General features: G+C 37.0%; 1 protein-coding gene and 1 non-coding gene across 2 annotated transcripts; both read right to left on the minus strand.

Moving 5' to 3' along the window:
• Positions 1-139: 139 nt before the first annotated feature.
• On the minus strand, positions 140-25,870 carry LOC135692539 (cytosolic 10-formyltetrahydrofolate dehydrogenase). The gene is made up of 25 exons (XM_065210700.2): positions 25,330-25,870; positions 23,061-23,226; positions 22,360-22,464; positions 20,497-20,553; positions 18,445-18,477; positions 17,839-17,976; positions 17,427-17,555; positions 16,853-16,941; positions 16,059-16,127; positions 15,514-15,586; positions 14,857-14,976; positions 14,374-14,436; positions 14,005-14,066; positions 12,290-12,440; positions 10,953-11,129; positions 10,325-10,506; positions 9,329-9,428; positions 8,969-9,017; positions 8,434-8,483; positions 7,386-7,459; positions 6,102-6,193; positions 4,455-4,560; positions 3,854-3,935; positions 1,921-2,038; positions 140-1,036 (listed from the first exon to the last, which is right to left on the minus strand). Exons 1-25 carry the CDS (start codon positions 25,761-25,763, stop codon positions 981-983), a joined length of 2,775 nt encoding a protein of 924 aa, XP_065066772.1. The 5' UTR covers positions 25,764-25,870; the 3' UTR covers positions 140-980.
• On the minus strand, positions 7,580-7,651 carry Trnaw-cca (transfer RNA tryptophan (anticodon CCA)). The gene has a single exon. It is a non-coding gene; the product is annotated as a tRNA-Trp (tRNA).
• Positions 25,871-26,474: the final 604 nt, after the last annotated feature.

The following is a 26,474-nucleotide window of genomic DNA, read 5'->3' on the forward strand; positions in this document are numbered from 1 at the left end:
CTTCGGCATGTACAAAAAGATTTACCATCTTAGCAGCCTAACATGGCGGTCATAGGTTCAACGAGCGTGCCTGACGTCATCTTACTACCCAGAATGACACTGTGACTGGCAGACATGAAAACAAAGAAAAACTTCAAAGTGACGCACACGTGAGCACGGACATATGGAATGCAACATTACACGGATTTCGTTTAATTCAATACGATTTAAAATCGTAGGTTATTCCCCAACAAACTCTCGCTTCCAGCAGTTACTCTTTGAGGAAATTCTAGGGGCGGCGTTCCAGATGAAGGGAACAATGTTACAAAAATATCTATGGTCATACAAAAATATAATAAAAAAGTTTTTTTTCAATTAGAAACTAAATTTTCAATTTCTAAGAAAAAGACAGGATTTTACTGATACTTTTTTAAATTTATTTTTGTAACAGAACTGCATTCAGACCTAATTTATTTGTTTTGTGATGTATATGCGAAACTTGAGGATTGATCACAATGCTGATCATACGAGAGCATGTTGAGGTTAAATCAAAACAATTTTGAAAAATCGAAATAATCACGGATCTGAAAGACGCAACCAGAGTTGAATTTAATAGAGGGAAAGAATCAAATTAGTTGACAATGTACTAATAAAATAAAAACTAAAAACAGAATTGTTACCAAATAGAAACTTCCACGATGACAGTAGAAGGAATTTCTCATCGACAATTTTTGGCTTTTAAATGCTTTTAAGGGTGTCATGTAAATAAATACAAGAGTTTCAAACTGATGTCATCTCATCCTGCAGCTTTAAACTGCACTTTTTCTCTTCCAATAAGCGAAGTGAACCACCAGTGTAAAACTCGAGTGAGGTAAAATTAAAAAAATGATCAGTCAATTTGTTCCTTTCCACTATCAAAAACGAGACTTAACATCATACATTAGGCTTTGTACTTTGAGCCTTAGCAAGTAATCTTAACTTCAAGCACAGTTTTTAGTTGTTCAATATTCTATTGTGATAACTTTTGTCTTCAGGTATTCATTCAGAGCTTCCATTCCTAGAGAAAAGGAGATTTCTCACAATTAATAACTAAAGCATAAAGATAAGACTCGGTCGCTCTTGGGTCGTTTGTGGAGCAAGCTATAACGAAGAATTGGTAGAGTGAATTGAGACAGATTCGTTGGACGAACATAAGTTCATTAGGTCCCAAGTAATTGAAGAATCCAGACATTTGGTAAAGCCCTTAGATATTTTGAATTTGCAGAATAATAGGCATTTTAGGTGGAAATATAAAATTCGGTTTATATTTTGTCGTAGATGAGTTTCAGGGGGAAAATGTAAGTGTTTTCAGAGCTTTCCTATATCTTAGGTTATGAAGCAACAATAGAGTTCAGTAATTTGCAGAAACTAGCAAGCTAGGTTTAATGTTTCAAAACCTCTCTAACAACATTCTCTGATGCATATTTAGAAATACGACTGCCTTTGAAAAAAGTCTAGGGAAATCTAACTGGTACCCAGTGGCCAGGAGGGGGCAGAAGCCAGCTTTAAAGCTCAGTGATATGTAAACAATTTTTGGCGGTACAAAAGTTGATAATGTTTTTTAAAAAAAGCAAACACTTTGCAAAATACTAAAAGATTTTTCGTCTGACAACCCTTTGAGTATATCATGTTCTTTCGAACCCTTATCCTGACGTTGATTCTCTGTGGAGTGTCAGACGAAAAAGCTTTAAGTATATTGTAAAATGCTTGCTTTTTTCTTAGTAAAAGCTTAGTAAGAGAGCAACAGGACCTTGGGAGAACTGGCACAGGCTACCTCTTGAAAACAGTGGATGATAGCTCATCACATTTTGTGGCCTCATCTCAGGTTCTATTACCAGTGCACTTCATCTTTAACAACAGGTAAACAGTCACTACATAATTGCAAATAAAAACAGCACTTACCAAGATCTTTTCCAAAACCTGACTGCTTGAAGCCACCAAATGGTGCGGCAACGTCAGTCTTGTTGTACGTGTTGATAAAACAGGTTCCTGCCTCAAGACCATCAGCGACTCGTAATGCCTAAAAAACATTCCAGTATATAGTTAGGCCTATAAATATCTCTATATCAGGGGCGGCGTGGGGTGGTATTAAAGGTATTAGTCTAATACCATTTTATTTTCAAAGGAAGGCGACTTTGGGTCTCTGAGATTGCAGGAAATTTATTTTGCTTTTTGTACGCTGCCACTTTTTCACAACAATTTTATCGATGCGACCAGCTCTATTCATATAGCCAAGCTATATTTGCTTTTCTGTTCGTTGAATGAAAGCTTTCCTAATCCTCATTGAAATCTTTGAAAAGTGTAATCCATGCCGTAATCAGCAGCCCTGGCCATGGTATTAGCCTCCAAAAACTAATACACTGCCCCGAAATTTCTTTTGTCTGTTGTGGTCTGCATGACGTGAATTTCTCTTGTTGAGCCATGGTAGAAGAATGGGTGAACAGCAGTAAGGTATTAGTTTTTCATTTCTAATACTACGAGGGCCACTGTCAGTGGAAGGGACGGTGGAAAGAGCCCCAGCTCTATTCTAAGGCCTCAGCTTATAGAAAAAATATTTCTGGAAATTAACTTTATGAATTTACAAAATGTAGCTGTACTTTTGCTAGCAATGCCTTTGGATGGATAATTTGATTGACAAAATTTAGACACTGAATATAAAGAGCAACAGTCATGAAATAATTTGTTTAAGCTAAAGGCAGTTGTAAAAGTTGTTTTGTATGAACTGTATGTTTTGTAAAACTTCGATTCTATATGGTTGTAGAGTCATAGGCAACATTCTCACATTATTTCTCTCGGTTTCTCAAATCAAATGATACATCTTACGTTTTTTTGCTGCATTACTCTAAAGTAAATCGCTCGCTTTATCGTAATAGAATCTCATTCGCGGGCCAAAAGCCTCATGGTATTAGAATTAATGGGCTAATACCTTGGGGCTCCATTACTGGGCAGCAAACCGCTGTATCAAAACACGATTTCGCTCGAGTAATTTGCCGCAGCTATAATTCATTTGTATTTCGTAGGACCGATCCTTCACCCAAAACTAGTAGGATGAACTACATTACCACAGGGTCATCAGTGTCTGGGGGGAGACAACGGGGGCCAGTGCCTTCAAATAATTTTGTAAGATATGGTATTGCCAAAAGCTATTTTAAACCATCATATCGAAAAGGTCATTTTGCCCACCTTCTTAAATAAGAACATATAAGCTCCACCCCTGTTAAATAGTTTCAGGACCTTGCAGGGGGACCTTCTTATGTCTTAATTTCGGAGGCTAATACCAATACTTTTCTACTCCCAGCCGCCCCTGCTCTATATCATAACGTGCGATTATTAGGCTGAAAGAACATTACCAAATTGACTTTGTCGTTAAACAGTCATGGCTCCTTTTAAGTGCTGGCAGAAATGAGAATGCCACGAACAAAATATGGAGAACCCCTTTATCCTAAATTCCCTTTATAACAAACACTGCTGTTCAAAAATTGAGGAACCGTTGTAGAAATAGTAAAAACGAATATTTCAGAAGATAAAATGAAGGCATATTTACAACGCGAGCATAAACATTAATATGAGTCTAATAACACATCATTTGCAGTTGCTGCATTTACAAGTATCTCCTTTTCTAGCTCCTAATTATATTGCTGAATTGATGTGATTCAAGCATTTTTATCGTGCCCGATAGCGTGTTCCACTAAATTGTTCCTCTGAATGACAATGAATCAGTTAGGATCATCCCAAATGCCTCAATGTTTTTACAGTTAATATGATGGATGTTGTTTGCCATCTTGGCTCCAAAAAACAAGTTTACAAAACAACCCGGCTTTATCCTGAAGATTACCTTGCTCATGTCATTAGTGAAAACTCCTGATGCCAGACCATATTCGGTTTTGTTTGCACTCGCAAGGACACCATCAACATCGCTGAAATAAAAAGAAAAAATCAATTAATGAGATCAGTGCAAGAACAGGATTTGATAAAGTATGCTAGGAGAAATGTGACCCTATCCAGTTTGGTGGTTGTTCAGACCCGACTGTATCGCTCACTCGCATTTTCCTTAGCAATGAATAAAATGTCCGATTTCTACCAAAATACGCGCAAAATAATTACAGTGGAGCACCAGCAATGAAAGAATTTGCGAAATTACACTATTTGAATTGATTCAAGACAAGCAAATTGTTTCTCGACAACTAGGGCGCATTTTACACAACTACTTGAAAAGCAAAACCTTGGACAAGGCTTAAAATTGGTTTGGTTTTGATGTGACATTATCAAAAGATTCTGCCTCTGCTTGAAAACCCTTTCCTTGGGAACACTTATAATCACACCATTGTCATCGATTAGATAATGACAAACATGTGCCCCCTCCCCTCCCTCTTCCCAGTCGATCATGTCTGGGAAAGTAAGAGTCTAAAAACGTAAACATCTTGGCAAGCACATACTTATCACGGAACTTGGAGATGATCATAACGGGACCAAATGATTCTTCTTTAGCGATGAACATGTCGTCTGTGACGTCAGTGAACACGGCTGGCTCCATGAAGAAACCTACGAAAAACGATGGAAATTGACAAGAGCTGAAAGCACATGGCTATAAAGATAGACCATGAATCGATATAAAATAAACTACATTCTGGGGGGGGGGTATTAAATCTTATAAATTATGACTACTTGCAAATTCTTCCGACACAAATATTCGCTTCATGTGACGAAGTACACTTTGGTAACTGCAAGCCAATCGCACGGATTAAGCGAGAAAGAAGGCATAGCGTTGGTTGGCAAATAGCCAAGAGTTTGAGCAGGGGTGTAAACGAGCTTGTTAATTTTACTAAAACCCAATTTCCTTTTGTTGGGGAAAAAACTGCAGAAAACCGATAGTGCAAGAGCAGAAACTAGAAAAATCGCCTCAGCTTTCATCCTTTTATCAATTAGCTCCAAATGTAAAGCTTTTATTTAATAGCCCTAAACATTTAGAGGAAGCTATAATTAATCTGAATAATTCGTACAGAATGTTCCCTAAAATTGTTAAGTATATCTAAACTATAGATTAAGTTCTCATCTTTCTTGAACAATCTTTGGTAGCTGCATTCTCAGGGCTTATGACAACAACAGCGAACATATTTAGCCAAAACTATGGCGGAAAGCTGCTCAAATTGTACTTCACATTCGTAACACCTTTAATATGGTGTATGTCACACGCATAAATGTAGTTTGGTCAGATAATATTAGGTGTAAACGCAACTTCTTCACGCATTAATTACTGCGCAGATCGATATACAGGATCTGAGCCTCTGTTCACACAAACATAGTTTTTCTTAATCTGCAACATTTCTTTGCAGTTACAGCTTCCGCAAATGCAAAAACGGCAAAGAAGACACACGCATCTGCCAAAATCGTTTTAACTATGCTTCGCGTGGAAAGAAAAATTTATAAAGCCGCACAGAAAACGGCGAGAATTAAAAATATCTGAATATACGCAGGGACGGGGTTTTTGTTTCTCGCTCTTTTTTCATAGAGTGACATTTTAAAATACACCAAAACTTGTATTATACGCAATCCAGGAAATTCAGACTTTTGTCAAGCATAAAGCCAAGGTATTTGATACAATTAAATTGTCTCAATGGCTTGTCTACAGAAAAGTAAGGGTGACATCATGAGAAAAGGTTTTTAAGGGGCTGATAACACAGAAGTTTGTCTTTTCAGAGCAAACCTTTAGTTCGCTACCTCTAAACCATTAATGGTGCTTCTCGAGCTCACAGTTTATCTGGCTAAACAGCTCTTTGAAATGTTCCCCAAAGGCAAACAGATTTGTGTCGTTGGCAAACAATCTTGACAGTAGCAAGGTCGACTGTGGTACATCATGTACATACATAATGAATACGATTGGTCCTAGGATAGATCCTTGTGGCACTTTTTATCTATATGAAGAGAAGACGGCTTTTTCCATTGACCAAGGTGTACCGGGTCCTTCTGCTTGAACCTAAATCAAATCTAAGATCAACTGGTTGAAACATAAAACTAAAGACGAATTTGCTGACTCAAAAAAACTCAAATCTTACTTCTGGCAACAACCTATGAAAATAACTAACCTTTTCTGTCCACCCTCTTTCCTCCGTACACCAATTTCGCGCCCTCTTTTACGCCAGCCTCCACGTAATGAAGCAGCGATTCGAGATGGGCCCTAAAAAAGGAAATTTAAGTTCGGTATCACTCAAGGATTATCGAGAATTTACAAAGGCATTTACAAAATGGCTTTGAAAAAAGCAAACATTTTACAACATACTAAAAGCTTTTTCGTCTGACACTCCTCAGAGCATAAAACGTCAGAATAGGTTCCGAAAAAACACGATGGAAAAATGTATACCCAGTTGTGGATCGAAATAGGCCAATCAGAAAAACGCAAGCACAAGACCGGTATAGTTGACCAACCAGTGCCGCGAGCCTAAAGAAAAATTACCAATGGAGTCCAAGAGAGAAAACGAACTCCTTTTGTCTACACAATGGCGGCTTTTTCGTTTTTATGTAGATTGACTCCAAAACTGCTAGATGGAAGGACGACCGGGCTCTGCCAATTATCCGAAACATGTCGTCATTATAGAGTTTTGCACAATCTGGGTTGTCTAAAAGATGTTGACCAATGGCAGAATCACTTGTTTTAACAGTGTTTCTAGACCTACAAGATCGAGGGGGCTGTTCTCTTTGAGGGGCAGTTTTGTTTCGTTAAAATTACCACTCCAGACCCTTTATCAGGTTTTGTAATAAAGGCATTTACAAGAGGGGACGTTAATATATGCTTACACAAGTAAGGTGTTGACTAACTGTTATTGTTTGTTACAAAGTTTTTATCGGTAATTTAACCATGTTTCGGAGAACTATAAGGAATTAGGGTTCAACTAATATAAATTTTGCGCGTTGATCTACTCTCGTGCAAGGTAACTTTATTCCCTTTGTATCGAAACGTGACACCAAGACAAACTGGAAAGGAGGGAGCAAGCCCTAAGGTTTACAGACCTTCGATGATATTTTGATATTATGATATTTTGTTTCTTTATGCAGAAGTCATTAGCAGATTCTTGGACCACAAATTTCTGACATGCCCCCGCCCCCGCCCCCCCATTAATACCATATACCTATGTGCCATTTGATGCGTTAGAAAGTTGCAATGGCTGAGAGCACGAGCCCCCAAGCCCCCATAAAAATTGTGGTTGGTTTGCACATTTCAATTGAATGCAGAAATCATCTGCTAAGTATTAAAGTCAATTTAATCTTAATGTTGATAGGTTTTTGGTACTTAAAATCTTTTAATTATATATTTCACAAGGGTATAAACGTCATAAAAAATATGGACTAAAATAAATCCAATTATGAATTACTTGTGGTTTTGTGGTCCGTGATCGGTGGATCGATCAAGAGGATCTCCTATCTTCATTTTCTTTATTTCGGCAATCTTGTTAAAAAGATAACATAAATATTAAACAAACTTAACACCGATATTCTAAAATGTGGATGAAAACAAAAAGAGAATGCAAGCAAAGAATTAGAAGTGAAAAAATCAAAAAATCTCAACTGACCACGACGTGACTCGAACACGCAGCCTTCTGATCTGGAGTCAGACGCGCTACCATTGCGCCACGCAGCCAATATGCTTATTCACAGGCAATATATTTATAATATACTTGCTTGTACAGCCCTTCACAAGAAAATAATTCCTTTTTTTGGCAAACATGAGCTAACTTTTCACTTCATCGACGAAACTGCAAGTTTGCGAAACCAAAAGGGTATTTTCTGTCATTTATTCACTCTTTTGTTGAAAGAGACAATAGAAATTCAGGGATGAGTGATTCTAGCACCGAAAACACGGTTTACAGGCACCGCAGAGCAGCACCCCACTTTTTGCAAAAAATGCCAAATATTAATGAATAAACTACAAGTAAAGCCTCTTTTTATAAGGTTTTAGCCCCCCCCCCCATTTTTTAGACCCCCACATTTCTCAAAGCTCCGCGGTGCCTGGTTTATAAGAAAGTTCAGAATGACACCGAACAAACTTTTTTATCAATCCAAGGATTTCAATCCTTTCAGTTTTTTCTTAGTAATATTTCAATATTTCAAAATAATATTTCATTTTCGGCGAAATAGACCCTTGAATGAGCTTGTTTTGGGTCAGCATGGTTGCAAGATTCGAGTCTCAGTCGAGTCAAAGCAAGTACAGACATTACTGGAGGCTGCAGCCCAGGAAGAATTGAAATTTGTATTGGCAAAAAAATCAGTTACCCAATGAACTATTTCAATGCAGCTGTTTTTCTACGTAAAAATGTAATTTATGAAACAAAATTTATTTGAGGAACTTTATTCTTAAAACAAAAACGTGCTCTTAAGAATTAAATTCATAAACAAACTGTAAAATCAAGTATTTTTACTCACAACATTCTCGACAAACTCATCATGAATAGATTCCTCAATAAACAATCGACCTAAAAATTAAGACGCCAGCGAATTAATCAAAAATCATTTCAAGGCAATGATTGTAGCCCACGAGAACCAAGAACGGGCATAGGGTTTTAGTATTTTGCAAGAAAAATAAAATTTGTCTGTCAACTCAATATTTCGAAATATTTAAAACCAACCAACTAATAAAGAAATTTTCGAATTTTCATATGCTGAACTGCCGAAATGTACTGAAAAGCTTCCATATAAATTCAAAACGCCCATCAGTTAGTTCAAATTTGCTACATTTTTTCATTAAAAAGTGGCAGCGATTCTAATACCTACTGAATAACATATTTTCGTCTAGCCTTGATCTTAGGCCAAGATTCGATGCCGTAAGGCAATTCTCTGAGTAGCCACTATGATAAATCCCTTTCTGGATTCATCATTCATTGACAGAAAACAAACAGATGTCAGAAAGATGAATATACAAAAATTAATAAAAAAAATAAAACACAACGAAAAGGCCCACCTGCAGCAATGCAGTTTTCTCCCTTGTTAAACATGCATGCATACATTCCCTAAAAAGAAAAAAAGTTAACGAATATCAGAAACGCAAAAGAGAATATAGAGAAGCTAAAAAGAGATGCAGCCAAGGACAATTGTAAAAAGAGAGGTGATGGACCATTCATTAAGGGGAGGATCAAGAAAAAACTTTATACCAAAATCATAACAAGGGAAAAGTTATGTCTTAAACATCACATACAAATATACAGAAACCTTTGAAGAAAAATTTTTGTCCAGATACAATCCTTTCTTGTCTAGAAAGATCTAAATCAATATCACCGTAATTTAGCTTTAATTAATCATAAATCGCGGAAGGATAGTTAACCTGTCTGACAGCCTTCTCCATGTCACAATCTCTAAAAATGATCAACGGTGATTTGCCACCGAGCTCAAGGGATACTCGCTTCACGTTGCTTTCAGCAGCGCTGCAAAGAAAAAATACTTTGATAAGAGCCAAGGCAGTATTGCAGGGAAGCTGAAAATGCAGTGAATTGTCTACAAAAGGTTAATGTACTTTTACTTTTCTGATAATTTTGTCAGAATGAAACAATATATCTACACAAGTGGCTCTATAGTAAGTAACATTGACAACTTTCGTTTCATTCTTAGCTCTACGTGTGTCACTGCTCTACGTATTCTTAGCTCTACGTGTACGCATTCTTAGCGTCACATGTTTACTTCACTTGGAATATACTGTGTTCCGTCTTGGTAGAAACTGTCAAATTTAAAATATATTTCTTCTTTGATCTTCCTGCCTTGTTTAGCTCTTTGCTTTACTGTAAGTTTATCTTTTTTTTCATGAAATAGGAATGAATGATTCATGGGGTCTTATCGCTGTTTTATTCAAAGCCACTGGCAATTGTAACAGTGAAATGACAGTTTAAAAGTATTTGAAGATCGTCGTCTTCTTTCACTATGTCCATTGTGAACTGTCCCATTTTCCCACGTTTGTAAAACAGGGGGAAGGATGCCTGTTTCTTGAAAGGGAACAATTTTGGTGTACCCTGGTTACGACAACCACAAAATTTCGCGCGCGTAAATAGAAAACAAAGCGGAGAAGCGGAGAAGCAGACGGTTCACTCCTATCTTCTATTTCCGCGCTCGAATTTATGTGGCTCTGGTACCCTAAGTAGGTCTTGGTGAAGATACTTGGCAAAATGAAAAGATATGAAGATAAAAGTTTCGATTTCTTCACAGGTGCCAGATTTGCTGCCACTGAACCCGTAATGAAGGAACTGGATTCTCATATTTCCTTTTATAAGACAGTTAATGGGCCGTTTAAGAATAACAGAGGACCCTTTAAATTTCTGATTCAAAATACCTCTTCATGATTCCTGCTCCAATTGGCGTGGATCCTGTGAATCCAACCTTCCTAATATCAGGATGGTCACAGATTCTCTGTCCCACAACTGATCCAGATCCTGGTACAATGTTGATGGTACCTTTGGGGAATCCGGCCTTGGCAGCCAGTTCTGCAAATTTCAAAGCCGTCATTGGTGTCACCTAAACATTGAAAATATTAGAAAACCTATAAAATTGATAATAGAGTTAAAGAAACTATCAAAATTTAACTCTCAAATGGCAACAATTTCAAAGATTCATTGAGCAAAAGGAAATATAACCAATTGCCAAAAAATTCGCTTGGTAAGAGGGATCTATGTTGCATTCAGCAAATCAAAATTTCATAAAGCTGCGAGCTCACACATCTGTAAACTTGTTTGATTCAAATACAAAAGATATAAAATTTAACTTCAGCTCTGGGAGTATTCATAATTACCAATTCAATTATTTCAACCCAAAGCCTGCAAAATACTTCAAATTTCCATGACCAGACAAAAGTTTAAATGTTTCATCTGAATTGGTTTTCAAATTTTTCATCAGAATTCAAGCTTACTCTGTTGCCAATCGATTTAAACTTTTTCTATGTATAAAAGAAAGAAATCACCAACCTGAGCTGGTTTCAAAACTACTGTATTTCCAGTTGCAAGAAGTGGTCCCATTTTCCATGCCAACATCATCAGGGGGTAATTCCATGGCACAATCAAACCACAAACACCAATTGGCTCTTTCTTTGTGAGACAAAGATTCTTATTCGGTCTGGCATGGTTGATTGGAATAGTGCCACCCTGGAAACAAAATTTAAAACTGCATCTATTTCTGTAAAGCAATACTACATTCCTTCATCTTTTCAAGTTTCAATTCACGTTCACATTTTGTGTGCAATCAACTCGTAAGGTGAACTTTAGTGATAACAGTTCACTTCTTTTACAGGGTTGGACAGCATGCGGTTCTATCTGATAAGTTATCTAAACATTTATGACTTTCTGAGATAAAATTTTGAGATAAGAAGTCCAAAAATGTGCCCAGCTTTCCTTCTGACAATACTGTTAAGCTATGATGATATTATTTGAAAACGATGAAAACAAGACAGGATTTTCTCATGATCGTTGACTGTACGACCGCCATTTTCTGGCACGTGCACTTTGTCGAATATCTTTTCACTCTATAATGTACAAGTTCTCTCATTCTTTACAAAACCGTTACGAGATCTCTGGAAACCGAAACCTCTAGTTCAATACGAGATCTCTAGAAGATTTTGAGTAAATTAACATCATTAAAAGCAAATTTTCGCGACATCAAAAATAAAATAGAAACGAGCGATAAGAATAAAAGGAGTAAGCTCCACCAAGATGTGCAGGGCCGCCGAGAGGGGGACAAGGGAGGCAAATCGCCCCGGGGCCTCGGGGTCCAAGGGCCTCATAAGGTAATGAATTTCACTTTAAGAATGGAATTAATCAAATGAAGCAAAAGTTTGCGTAAAAATAGTATAACGTTTTAGGGGATTGCAAGAAATGACGGCAAGAAATATTCTGAATTGCATTTTAAGCTAATCTTAAAGGCGTTGTTGTGGAAATTTTCTGCTCGCTCCGCTCGCAGCCTCGTCTTTCGGTGCTCCGAAACCTTTCGGTGGCCCTGACGATGTGTGTGTATAATATCAACAAGCTGGGTATATGGCAGTAGCACAGCCAATGTGGCCAGACTGAAAGGCAAAGGGAGGTAAATGAGTCCGGCCTGAGGTGATATGAGGACTACCCCTTTAGATTTTGGTACCATTCCTTTCGTGGTCCTTAAAAAGGTCCTTTTTGAAAATTATTTTGAGTATGAGGGAATGCCCCTTTTTTCTATGCTACGCTAGGGGGGTAGGGAAAGTACCTTTTTATGAACCCTGTACAACTTAAACTACGATATCAACCAACTTGGAGAGGGGAAGTTGTCCTGAACGTACCTGAATCTTGTCAGCCCACCCAGCAAAGTATCTTAAGGTATCAATGGACATGCCAATGTGGGTTTTCAGTGCCAGGGTGTAAACAGCTCCTGAATCCAAAGACTCGATAGTGGCGAGTTCTTCTCGGTGTTCGTCCATCAGATCTGCTAATCTATGGACAGAAAATCCAAACATTTGAAGTTTTCAAATGACCCTTGGTGTTTCATATTAACAACATACCTTGACACAGATCTTCAGTAAGCAACAGGCAGCATAACATTCTGCCTTATGGTAGAAATACGTCAGATTCTATTTTGATGTCGTCTTTAAGTAAGTAGTCTTTAAGGAATAAGACCAGTGATTTGACCCTCTATTTGGAGCGTTAGAGATTTAGAACAACTGTTTCTAAAACTATTAAAAAGTGCTTTTCAAAGGGAAAGATATCCTTATACCTTTGACTGTATAAAATCAATAAAGCATTTTATAATTTTGAAAATAACTTTTCTGCTAATAGTTGTCTCGCAATCACGTTTGCTTTGCATATTACGTAAAATTGTTTAACTAACCAGCTATCAATTACTCGTAAAAGGAGCTACCAATGAGGAAATGAGTTGGGCAAGGTTACAAATTATCTGAAACTGCCCTCTTGCAAACGCCCTTTCCGATGTTGATGCCCCGTGCCCCCCCCTCCCCCCCCCCCCAGCTATCAAATGCTACAATCACTGTCAAATTACTTGGAATACCCAACACTTTGCGCTGTGCTTTTCTGTTTTTTATTTGTTTTCCCGAATATTACTACTTCCGTCCCCCTTTCCCTTCAAAACAATGTTGAAAGTAAAGAAAAATATCAAACAACCCACAAGAAAAAGCATACTCCATAACCCCTTTCATTTTTCTATAGTAAATCAACATTGTTCCTAGGGGGAGAAGGAGATGACTGAATTTGCCTTTGTAATCCTACGTTAGTGTTCCAAGATTTTTGGCAGTGATTACCTATGACCTTTTTCTATATACCCTAGCAGCCTGATTATCATACAAGGGTGAAAACTCTCGCAATTCAAAATCGTCCTCATCTATACAACGATCATTTGAAAATTGTCTACACGGCATTGAGCACTATCAACGGTCAAACAGTACTTTTTATATACTCTATGATATACAGAATCTATGGCATATATCAATAATAGTCAACGGAATCCAAAGTCAACGTCTGCGAGCAAAATAATATCAAATTTTCGTGCCTGCTCCCATTCTTAACATGTTAAACATTTTACGCCACACTTGTTCCGCAAAAATCTACTCCAGGTAGATAACTTTTTCAACAAAGGCAGATCGAAAAATATCAAATCCTGTTTGTTCGCATCCCTCCGTTTTCATTCGTATTCGTTTAACAATCTGTTCAAATTACATCGCTTTGTGCCCATACAAACAAAACCGGATATTTCAAGGTTATATTTGAAAATATCTATTTCAAAAGCTTTCTTCGCATTCAAGTGAGAAAGCAATTGCAAAAACCTTTTTGGTACAGTTATAAACAGTGGCATCGTAATGTTAGCACGAAAAATTGACAGGAGCAAAACAAACAAAAATTGTTAAAAAAGAGAACGCGACAGGTGTTCTGCATCTCTTTATTGTTACACATGTTCCCCGTCTCCTTAAAGTAAGCACAGATGCCTAGGACACAGGAAATGAAAAAAATCCGAAATTACTAGCAATAAGTACTAGTATCTGCTTACTTGTACATCAGGGCACCGCGATCACGTGCATTCATTTTGCCCCAGTCCCCGTAGAATGCTTCCTGCAATCGAATAAGAAATATGGCTTTGCTTTGATAAATGAATATTTCTAAGAATTCGCCAGTCATATCAGTACAGATCAAGCTAATATCGTATTTTTAAAAAATTTTGACACTATAAGGAATCTAAAGGATCTCGAACAATGATAGAATTTTACCAAAGATATGCTGGAGTTACACCCCATGATTTAACCTAGTGGATCCTGGAGATATAGCTTGGAACAAAATGACTCAGTAAAACAATTCACTACAAAACATCCGTCAAAAAAGATCTTCGTATAAGGGCAGAATAGAGGCATTCAATAAGTACCTTGGCTGCTGCAACAGCATCATCCACATCGTCCTTGCCACCAAGAGCAACGCTGGCCAAAACCTAAGCAGAACAAAACTTTGATACGAAATCCGTAAGGAAATGAAAGCAGCAACATGCATTCAATGTTGGGGATTCAAAGTACATGAGCATATCTAGGTTGGCAAGGGACACTTCAGAGAATATGTGGATGGCTCAGGGTTAGGGATGGGGACTAAAAATCAAATGGTCTGTAGTTCGAATCCCTGGCACGACCAAACTTTGACTTGGAGTGAGAAGAGACTCTGTAATTCCAGACGTATGAGCCACGTGGTTGCATCGAGAGGAACGACTATCTTAAAACTACTTTAAAAAGTTGGGTAGGAACAAATAACAAAAAACACGATTTCTTAAATCACATTTGTCTTGAACAAGATATACGATTTTGACAAAGGACTGCCAAAACTTGAAGATATGAGAAATACATCTGGGTAAATTACTCACCGTCTCATCAGTGGGGTTGATTGTTTCGAAAGTCCTTCCAGATTTTGCATTTACCATTTCACCATCAATAAATAACTGGTATGGCATTTTCACAGTCATGTTGTTAACTTCCAGATCAATCTGCAATCAGTTAATTTGTAATGATCAAAATTCATCATCTCTAAAAGACTGCATTTGTTAACAAAATAACGTTCAAATTCTTAAACAAACAGAGCTGACAGTCACAATTCGAGAAAATAAAGTCACAATTCATCGAAAAAAAAGATCACTAGTCTTAACGCCTGCAAAGGCTTCTAGTGCTAAAAATTCCAAGAACGGTTTTTTGCTCACGGTGGTCTTGCTCGGGGAAAATTAAATATCAGAATGGTTTCTTAACTATATTTGCCTTCATATTGACAATAATCTATGAACTAAAGATAATTTTATATTTAATAAAATCTCACCTAAAGAGCATGGATGCAAAACTAACAACAAAAAGGCTCATATTTTCATGTCACCTTCGTTTAGAGGTAAAGCGTTCACATAAAACGTGACACGGACACGCCTTCCCTAAAAACAGCTAACCTATTTCTTAACTTCCTTTATAGCAATTACTTGTCAGTGGTTAAGCTAGTCTTTTTGAAACAGGGGGAATGGCTAAATTACTGAAGAACTTACAGTATCGCACTTGAATTCTTCCTTTCCAAAACCTCTGGATCGCAAAATTGTATGGCGAACGAAATCTGAAAGGCTGAAGAACACAACAGTTATCAAATAAAAGCAGAATTACCCATCTTTTAATGGCCCATTGAGCCTGAAGACAGTTAGTAAAAGCTAAACAACAACAAACATTATAGTATTCTATGAAGCTGATAGTGTTGAAAAATTTGGAGTTTCTAAATCTTTTACACAGGCAGTGCGGCATTAAAACTTATACCAAGATGACGTCATCATACAAAAAGTCCACTGTAAAATCATAAAAAGGACCTGGTGACGCTGTGGAGCATTATTCAATCGTAAAGCAACAATGCAACGATGAAGCGACATTTCAAATGTCAGATCACTGATCAGACACATTTTACGTGCATTGGTAAATAGTCTCTTCATGCAGCGATTCCTCAACTCAACGTCATAAAAAGATTCCCTTTCCAGATGATTGCTTTATCAGGTTTACTTAACCACATATACAGTGTTCATTTTATCAGGTTTATTTAACCACTTACACTGTGTTCATGTACACTTCCTCGTTCTCCAATTCGACAGCACAATTTGATTTCACTTCCTCCACTAATCTGTAAATAAAATGAAGCGTGCTTTCAATGACGTAAATAGCAAAAACCTAGGGCTTAAATCAAAATAGGTCAAAATATGGGCTTATTCTTATACAACTTATTTTACTGTCTTGCATAGAACGATTAGAGGCAAAGTCATGAAAAAATCTACAAAATCTCAACTGTTTGGGGTGCAGTTGCAACAAAAGAATACAATCACTTGATTTCTTAAGGGAAAGCCCATACCATCACTGCACCTTGGTATAAGAAATATTTTGATTAAAACAGAGGAGAAGTGGTTGTCTCTTGATGATATTGTATCTAAACATGGTTCATCTAGCAAAAGGAAGAAACTTGCTACAAACAAAACGAAAATTAAATAAAGCTAGAACCTTAGCAAGCGATTACTCTAAGGGGCTGATTTCTTTAACTTACTTTATCGTCTTTTCATCAATTATTAGGGCATTCTCATTCTAAAGGCCTTACAAAGGGGCATACATTTCAATTAATCAAAGTGAGATTGATATAGCGGTCTTCTTTTATCAAAAGCAGGTTCAACTTTTACAGGTTTTGTTACTAGGCAATTCAATGCTGAAATAAATATTCAATTACAAAACCAAAATCATTAGAGCTTGTGATGAAGACTGAATCTACCCCAAACTCTATGACGCACCTAAACACATGAGAGGCTCAAAAAGGATGAAACAAAGAAAGAGACAGATAATGAGGTACTACTAGATATGTACCTGGCAACATCCATAGAACCTGCTCCGGCTTTGAAGAAATCTACAGATCCTTCCAGTTCAGATGAATTCAGAATTCCACCCCAAATTTTCTGATAGCAAATTCAATTTTTCAAATTAGTGATATATGAAACATACAGTTCTAAATTACAACAAAAACATACATCTTATGAATATCATTGGTTGGACTAAACAATAGACCATTGTAACACTTTACAATCAGCAACACTGTATTTATCCTCAACATTCTCTAAATCATTAACGTGTAGCAGAGACTATGCTTAACCCTGATTGGTTGAATACTGGCCAAAACACCTTTAATATTGTTGATTCTTAAAACGATTTGCAAATTCAGCACAATCTATGACATGCAGCATAAACCCTTCTCCATAACATTCTGATCTGAACAAATCAACAAAACACATTAAAACATTTAATCGCATAAAATAAAACTCAAAAGCATTTTTGCCATGCATTTCAAGGTCTAAGAAATCTTGTACATTGGTAGCCTTCTGAAACGTGGTACTGTAAAAAAGTTGGTAAAAATATAAACAGAGAAAGAGGCCATCAAACTTACAAAAATTTTCTTCTCTAACTCCTTCTCCTCATCATTAAGTACAAGCTCTTCTTGACTGTCATCTGTACTACCAAATTTAGAGGCTGGAATCATCTTTCCACTACCAAGCTGAAGTGTTTTTACATTAATCTGAAAACCAAACAATGTCCTGTGTTCAACATTCATAAATCTTCATACTTCAGCAGTTTAATTATGAACTTTTCTATTTTCAAACAGAATTTCAACATCAAAAATTCAGGAATAAAGTTATTTAATGGCGCAACCAAAACCTGTTGTTCTTGGAACACAGTCTACATCCACATGGATTGCAATAGGAAAGGACATTGTTAGTTTGACAAAGAGCAAAGATACTAAAAACAACCTGCTGTCAAATAAATAATAAATTAATGTAACAAATTATTAACATGCCTACCATTTGCCCATCAGTACCAGTGATAATCATGCCATCTTTGTGAACAAGAGCTGGTTTTTCCAATCCTTCTATAACAACTTCAGTTGCCTTTCTTGGGAGATCTTTGTAGTACATCGATGAGCCAAAAAAGCTGACTTGCTGCAAGAAAGATTTACATTGTAGGTGCACAGGATAAAGAGCTAGTTCGGCTCTTCACATCCTCAGATTGAGACAGGAATTTTTTTACAATGTGATCACCTCTAGAGGGAGGGCTAACCTTACAGGCAAAATAATTTTATAGAAAAACAGTATTTGTGACTCAAAAATCAATTCAAAGCAAAGCACTTAGATGAATCACATGAAACTTTGTCTAGGTCCTAAAATGAAAAGAAAATTCTAAAGAATTCAAAATCTGACAGCCTAATAGGGAGCTTATTCAATGGGGGGTTTATTCAAAACTCAAAACCTAACATGGGGGTTATTTGAGTGGGGCCTAATTGAGGGAAGACTTATTAGAAAGAGGGCTTAATTCATTTGTTCTGAGAGAAATTTTGCATCTGACAAAACGGTCTGGCACAAAACGAGGTATGCCGTTTTTTATTTCAGTAAATAGAAAAGAGAACTCACTTCACCATTGATCATTGACCAAGCACCAGGAAGCTAAAACCAAGAGTCAACATATCATAAAAGCAGATCTAAACAATATAAACATGGGTCAGGGACAAAAATAAATCAAGCAAGTGGCAGTGTTACACTAGTTGTTTCTTTTCATAATAATTCGCAATGATTGCCTTCATGAAAATTTTCCTCTCACTGGATTGAAACCACCATGCACTGAAAACAATAACATCGGAAAATAGCTAGAACAGGCTTTCGTGTGAAAAATATAGCAGGCGTGCTAACCACCGCACCCCTGAAAACATCCAGGCGTGTGATGGCGTGTGACATTTTTTCACAAAACTGTTTGGTAATTATGATAGTTCTATGGAGAAATTGCCAACAAGACAATGATGACAGCAATAATTTGATGAAATTTACTTCGCTGAATTCTTACCATGACTACTTACATTATAGCAACTGAGCAATTTTCTAAACAAGTATAAACTGAGCTTATTTAATATATCAACAAAAAACGGCACTGCAAGTACAGAAATATGTTTGCCATGTCGTAAGCAGGTTTCATCCATGGGAACGAAATTCATATTGGGGGGCTTCCCATTGTTTCCCTTCTCATTCAGTACACTGTAATAAAGGAAATATACCACAGTTTGACAATTATTGGAGGGTCCAGCCCCCCGGTTCCGACAGGCCTATAGAGTCATTGATGCTGTGGCGTTCATCTGGTTCTAATGGCCGTTTTTGCGTGTAAACCCTTGCCCCGAGAGCCCTCTGTTATCAAGCATGACAGCTATTATATGAACCTCACTGGCCAGATGCGTAAAAAATAATGATGGCCCATTTTTCATTAAACCAAATGTCGCTAAAATCTAGATTTAAAGCATAGCGAAATCCGCAAATAATCTGCTATTTTTTATCGCATCATTGGCAAATCGGCCAATTTTTATCGCATAATCGGCTGCTTTCGCTAAAATTGCGATCGAAAATGAAAATCTTGTTCAAAACATTAAATGTTCCTCTTAAAGTTCGGGGACAAAAATGTCTGTTACAGTCTTCTGTGTTTGAATTTTTTCAATGATATGCCATTTAGCCTTGAAAAGGTGCAAACGTTCGCACATATCTCTTCTCCTTTTTGCATCATTAAAAGTGCATGTTTGCCAATGTATGTTTTGTCGCTGACAATGATGATTCCACCGAGAAATAGCGATAAATACACAGGGAATAAGTAGACCAAAATAACGGTGAAAAGTTGTGGAAAAGTTCGTCATATTGAGGAAAATTAAAATGAAGGGACTACAATTAGGCTCGTTAATATACGAAAATTCCTTATATACGGGATTAGTTATACCGAGAGAAGTTGTGCGGAGGCAGAAATCAAGGGGCCAGATATCTCTTGTCATGCCGGAAAATTAATTATACTTGTAGCCAGGTCAGGTTTCATAATATCGGGATTCCACTGTAGATTAGTCCTATGGTTATTTCAAAATTGTTTATTTAGTCTGCAATCCTGATAAGATGTTAAGCCTTTTTGAAGTGGCATGAAGCAATTGTACCAAGGAAGGATAAATATATTAACTCATCTCAAAAACCCACAAAACCAATAATTATGAATTTTATTCCGATAATAAAAGAAGGCGTGCGATGTTTTGCACTCCTGGAAAGCGTTAGGCGTGCGCCAGGGCGTGCGCGTGCGATCGCACGCCTTTCCGACGAAAGCCTGTAGAATTTTTCACAAACAGAACTATATTTAAAAAATACTAGCTGGTGAGGAAAAATTCTAATTTGTTTTCTTGTGAATAACAAGGCTCAAAGCTGTATATGCAAAGGACCGCAAAGAATGGAGAAGATTATCAGAAGTAGTGTGCAGAGCTGCAGAAGCAGAAACAACATGAAACCTTCATGTCGGGACTGCGCAACTGCAATTATATATATATATTTAAAGCTATATGCAACATTGACAAAATATACAGTTAGCTTAATTATTAAATTTTATGAGCAAGGATATCTGTAAAAAATACTCTTACCAACAAAAAAGAATGCTGTAATACATGTATATGTTACCTTATCATTGCCTCTGATAAAGTTGTGCAGTTCCCAACCAGTCCTTTGCCAAGGTATCTAGAGAAAACAAAGTTAACATAAGGGTATCACAGTTTCATAGAATTATTGTATAACAAAATTAAAAGGCACAATCATGCACTTCTTCAAACTCAAAAAAGCAAGTTAATCAAAATCAGTTTTGTGCAATTTGTAGAGTTTGGAAAGTTTGTTGGGTTTTGTATCAACATCAAGCATTTTTCTGATGAACTGCAGCATATTTCCTGTCTTTGAGGGTGTATTGAAATTCTAAATAAAGTCAAATTCTGGATAAAAAGAAAAGCAATTCTTGAATTTTGAAAGACTTCAACAACCATTTTAGTTGTGTTTCTTAGTGGTGTTTCTTCTTCATCTTCCCTACTAAACTACGCCAATCACTTATAATATCTACACTCTATTTCACCTTGGAAAATGACTATTTTTCAAAACTCTTCCTGAGGTTAAATATTTTCTTCAGTTATAGAATGTGAATGTGAATGAGTATGTAGAGGTTTTGAGGAGGGTAAAAGACTCAGAACCGTTTTAAGAATATATTGGAAATGTTTTCGCTGTAACAGTTGAAATTAAAAACTCAGCTGTCAGTAATATCAGTCTTTGTTGTTTAATGCATGTGATCGCATGCACATCCATCAGCACACACATGGCACCAATAATGCTAGCGATTGATGGTATGCATGTGTTGTATATTTCTCTGTTGTTTTTAACGTCATAGCTTTTTTTTAATGAAATATTGGAATTTTTGTTTTTCATAAGCTCCGCTTTGTTGCTCCGTGAGTAACTCACTCTTCAGGAGCAGGCCTTGCCCGGAAAGGCGCTCGATCGAGCGCGCGCGCCTAGAGCGCACCCAAAAAAAGCCTTGGAGAGCGATTTATAGAGCCCCTCAAAACGTAAAAACAATATTAACACAGAGCAAAATAAATTTTTGGAATTTGTTGAATCAACTTGATCAAGCATAAACAATCTTCCCAACAGACCGCAATATTATGATTTGTGTAAGATTACCCTTTGAGAAAAAATTCAGCAAATTCGACGTTGGGTTTTCGATATCATTTTTAATCTAATAACCCTCTAATAACCATCAAGAATACAGGCCATCAAGCGTATTCTCCGGCAGATTTATTTGATTTTTGAGCAAGCGTTAATCTTGTATTGAAGTAAATATTATTTTCTGTTTTTCTTAATAACTTAAAATCGCCTGTGCAAATCAGCGATCACATTTCCGTCCAAATTATCGCATTGCTTTTCATTTGCTTTTGCGAGTAGTAGATGTTCTAGCGTTTCTTATAGAATGGATAACATTAAAAAAGGAAACAAAGTTAAATGTTCGATTTAAAGCCATGTGTTTTGATGAAGCAATATGTGAAGCTGAACATAACAGTAGTGATACTGACACTGATAAAAGCTCATCGCATGATGGCAACTTACATATCTAGAAAAATCTGAACAATTTTGCAACTTTGTTCTGTTATATTTACATAAACATAGTGTTTGTTGCATGTTTTGTTATTTCATGTTATGGTGCTTTCTGGTATCACCGTTGAATTTCATATTTAACATTCTTCCGAAGCTTTTGATATGAAGCTCTCGAAGGATGCTCTCAAGGAAATTTACTTAGAGGTGCGAAATAGAGCGCCTAGAGTTTCTAAGGGGCTTTTTTTATGGAGCACCTTCATTTTACTTAGAGCAAGGCCTGAGGAGATGTATATGAACATCTCCTGAAGAGTGAGTTACTCACGAAACAGGCTTGTAGAAATAAACCAGGTAGTCTTACTTTCTTCAGCTCTATGATATATATATATATTCATCTCAACAAGGAAAAAAACAAACCTCTGCCACTTGTTTCTTTTTCCAGATTTTATCATATGTTGCACCCTCTTTTGGCTGAGTAACTTTTGGAGCACAGTCGTTTGCTATAAGCTCCACTGCCTCAACCTGAAAAGATAAATTGTCATTTTCAACCTTTGGTAATTCCTTTACACAAGTTTTCAGTTTTGACAGATTTTGTACTGCCAAATTTCTGACTGAACTGCCGCACACAAGCTGAACTGCCCTTGAATAAAACATCAATTAAAAATGATTCCAACCTTCTAAAGAGTGTACTGGTTTGATAATTAGCAAGGCCATCAAGCACATTTCCGTATGGTTTTTGTAACATACAGACATTCACTCTAATCTCTCGCATTGTTTATGTTCTATGAGAAAACGTTCTGTAGAAATTCAGTGTTTTAATCAAACCTCCAAATTGGGAAGAGTTTGTTGGAAAAAAAGCTTCATGAAGAAGTTGCGGGAAACTAATAATCAAATAGAGGAATAACAAGCAAAATATGTCAGTCATATCCAGTTCCGCAAGGACTTGGTTCATTGCTGTATGTATGAGAGCACAAAATGTTCTCATACTACAAAAAAGAAGGTTCTTTTGAAGCTTTGCTCCAAGTTCTGTGAGAAGGTTCTCTATATAGGGACAATACTGATTACAGGTCTATAATTTTGAAATTGACAAATTTAAAAGGAAAAACCAAAAGGCTCACCATTCCTTTGATTCCTTCTGGATACAAGAAGCGGTTGTAGATGGTGTCAACTGTCTCATTTGGATCAATATCAACAACCTTCTGCAACAGAACGGGTCCTGTATCCAAGCCATCATCAGCATAGAAAATTGTAAAACCACCTTTTGAATCACCTTCCATCAGTGTCCTGAGAAATATATGAAAAGAACACTTTAAGTGACCAAAATGGGAAATTATGAATTTCTAAGTATGTACATATACCTTTTTTTACAATTAAAAGACTCTAAGCCTCAGCAACTCAGGCAAGTATAACACTTGCATTGTATTTATTGCATCAATTCAAGCAAAATAAGTTTTGGCATCCATGAAAGTGGGATAAAAAGTGTTTTAAAAGACAATTAGGGACAATAAGAAAGATGCACATGATCCAGTCTGCAAAGAATGGTTCTTATTGAGATCCTGAACATGTCATCGCTACAGGCAAGCATCTCTTTGGCAATTATATGACATACAAACATAATTGTTTACTTCGAGGAAACATTTGTTACAGATACCCTTTTTGCAGGATGTTTGCACTATCGGTCAAATTACTTCATGCTTCCAATTCTTCATTTGCACTCTTCCCAGACAATTTACAAGGTGTCGCAGTCAAAACAGAACTAGCCTGTATTTCATCACTTTACCAGTGCAGATTTGCTGTTTTCTGGTTATTTTCTATTCTATAGCTAGGCCTAGCAAGGAAACTTGGTTTGAATATTCGCTTCGCAAAAATTTGAATAAACTTAAAATGTTACTGTAGAATGTGTGAGAATTCTGATTTGATGCATGTAAGTGTAAAGGCCAAACTTGAAGGTCTGCATGCAATAATATACAGATTGTCTTGTGATGTCCTTGTGTTGAGATTTACTACCAACATGCAACTTAAACCTGGTACTTTGATCCTAAAGGATAAACATAAAATTTTGGAATTGCTGACTTCTAGAACTCTATTGAATGCAGCTCTGAAAACAAAATATCTTGCTCTGAACAAGTGGATAGAAAATTGAAGTCATTCTTTTTAAATTCACAGGGACATTCAGCATTCACATTAATTGTCAATGGTGTCTTCTTTCTGCCTACTAAACATTTTCCTAGACACTGCCTTCTTTTCCTAGCAACCATTTTACTGCCACATTTCTTGACAATGGTGTTTTTTGACAGTAGCATCGCCAGCTAAAAAAAACTGGGGTGGACGAAAATAAATTTTCTCGGCCACACCCTTCAGACTATTGGAAAAACCTTTCTAGTTTTTTTTAATCTATTTCAAAATCTTTTGGCAAGCAACTTTCTCAAGCAGCTCTTTTTGCAATGGTGGCTTTTTTGCAAGTGCGAAAATCAAAATCGATCTGTTCATCTTTCTGTGAGCAAGTAAATTCACCTTTAAAAGAACTCAGTAAGTTGAGGTTCAGGTTGGCTATTTTAATGTTTCCAAGACTCTGAGGCTGGATTGTTTTTGATTTGTTTTTAAATTATTAGGGTACAAACAGGACCATATAAGGGTGTTCAAGCCCTTGATCAAAGTTGAAGAAATTTATAAGGGCCTCTAAGTTGCTGAATGGAATTTTGAATTGTGAAGCAGGAAATTGAAAAACGCATGTAAACAATCTTAATTAATAACTGTTAAAATTAATTGTTCACTGCCTTAGTCTTAGGTTGTTCTTTATTTGTTCTTAACCTTTGCCCAATTTTGAGGCTCATGTTCTTTAAAAATTGTTCTCTCTCGAAAAGAGTGTACCAGCTATTTGTTACGTTTTGTTGGATAAGATTTACTTTTTGTAATGGGAAGTTTTGGGTTTCATTTAGTGATGCTAAGTAATTTAAATAAACGGGATAGACAATATATTAACTCTACAATAAATACAATGTGTAATAAATGACATATGATCACACACTTCCATTTCCCCCCTTCAAACAATAAAACGATCATTTTCGGTGGCAAAATGTTTAAGAGCACGTAATTTGAGCTGGGTTGCAAGACAAATTATTATATTCAATGCAAAGATGCATGCCTAATCGTGTACAAATATGGCAATGATGTGGTTATGAAACCCCCCTATGTTGCCCATCGACGTCGACGAGAGCATGCCGTTGGCTCAATTTACAAAATGACCCAAAGCTATTGTTGTCTGGGGTTTCCCGCTGTGGCACTTTGTTGACTTTACTCAAAGCAATTAATCTTTTGTTTGAGCCCTAGAATCTTTTGTTTGAGCCCTAGAATTATTGTGGTCATTTTGTTCAGATGGGTCCTTACCAGTTGATAGCAGAAGCTCCTCGATGTCGTGGAAGAATTGATGGATGATAAACAATTGAGCCCTTCTCAGGGTGATTTATCACATCCATAGGAATAAACTGTGAACAAAACGGCATCACGTTTAATTCTGCATTCACATTCTTGTACTTCTCAACCACCTCGGGTATTGCGACCTTTTTCTGTTGCCAACGTGGAAACTTGAACACGGCAACCCCATCTTTCTCAGCTTCTTGAGCCAATGGATCGGCTTTGCCTTGAACATCAGGGATCGTAAAAACCCCAACAATTTCGTGCCCTTTGGTTCGCAATGATTTATACACTTCTGCACCAAAGTTTGACTGGCCTATAACTGCAATTCGCAAGGATCCCATGCTTGTAGCTGAAGTCGAAACACCTCTGATTACCTGCCTAAATGCCCGTGCTGCACTAAGCATGATCTGATAAGGTATTTTCTCGTAATTTGACTATGCTCGTTATTGTTGATACTCTGTAGCCGGGCGCAAGGTTCCACGAAGTCAACTGCGCAACATGGAATCACAAAGAGGTCCCGTCTTGTTCACGTGCCTGATTAAGGAGAATGGCCGAGAATCATCCAATCAACTGTTCAAATAACAAAGGCTATTGTTTTGTCTACCAATCATCATTTAGAACGTCGCGGAGGTGTGCTCATTGTTATTCTTGGACGTCCTTATTCGTCCCATAATCTGGTTTGTAACCGGTTTGACTGGTCTAGGTCAGACTTCCCAAGAATCTACCTCGACAAATTCTAAACAAAATAAAATACCTCGTGCAGCATCAAAGGGAGCAAGGTCATTTCGTGCAGCAGCGAACATCAAGTTGTGGGTGCAAGCACTTTTGACGTAGCAAAATTGAATGAGTGATTGGCCAAAATGAGAGAAAACAGGACGTCCTTATTCGTCCCATAATTTGGTTTGTAACCGGTTTGACTGGTCTAGGTCAGACTTCCCAAGAATCTATTGAATGAGTGATTGGCCAAAATGAGAGAAAACAGGACTGAAACCCACGATCAGCGACACTGTACATCGTAGCTCTACCCACGGAGCTACCGACCCGGGCACATTTTCAAGTACAACACGTTAAACATACAAAGCCCCCCTTCTCCAAGTTTGCTTGTGGTTGTGATA

This window comes from Rhopilema esculentum, chromosome 3, assembly GCF_057945365.1.
Source record: "Rhopilema esculentum isolate cy_ngs chromosome 3, ASM5794536v1, whole genome shotgun sequence".
In the NCBI taxonomy this organism is placed as follows: Eukaryota; Metazoa; Cnidaria; class Scyphozoa; order Rhizostomeae; family Rhizostomatidae; genus Rhopilema; species Rhopilema esculentum.

What these genes read in the sequence shown, in the direction of transcription:
- LOC135692539 (XM_065210700.2), bottom strand. Translation starts at nt 25,763, where the DNA reads ATGCTTAGTGCAGCACGGGCATTTAGGCAGGTAATCAGAGGTGTTTCG. An exon ending in TTATCAGAGGCAATGATAAG is followed by an intron (nt 18,478 to 20,496) that starts GTAACATATACA and finishes TCTTGGTTTTAG; the next exon opens with CTTCCTGGTGCTTGGTCAAT. An exon ending in TCACTAATGACATGAGCAAG is followed by an intron (nt 2,039 to 3,853) that starts GTAATCTTCAGG and finishes AATGTTTTTTAG; the next exon opens with GCATTACGAGTCGCTGATGG.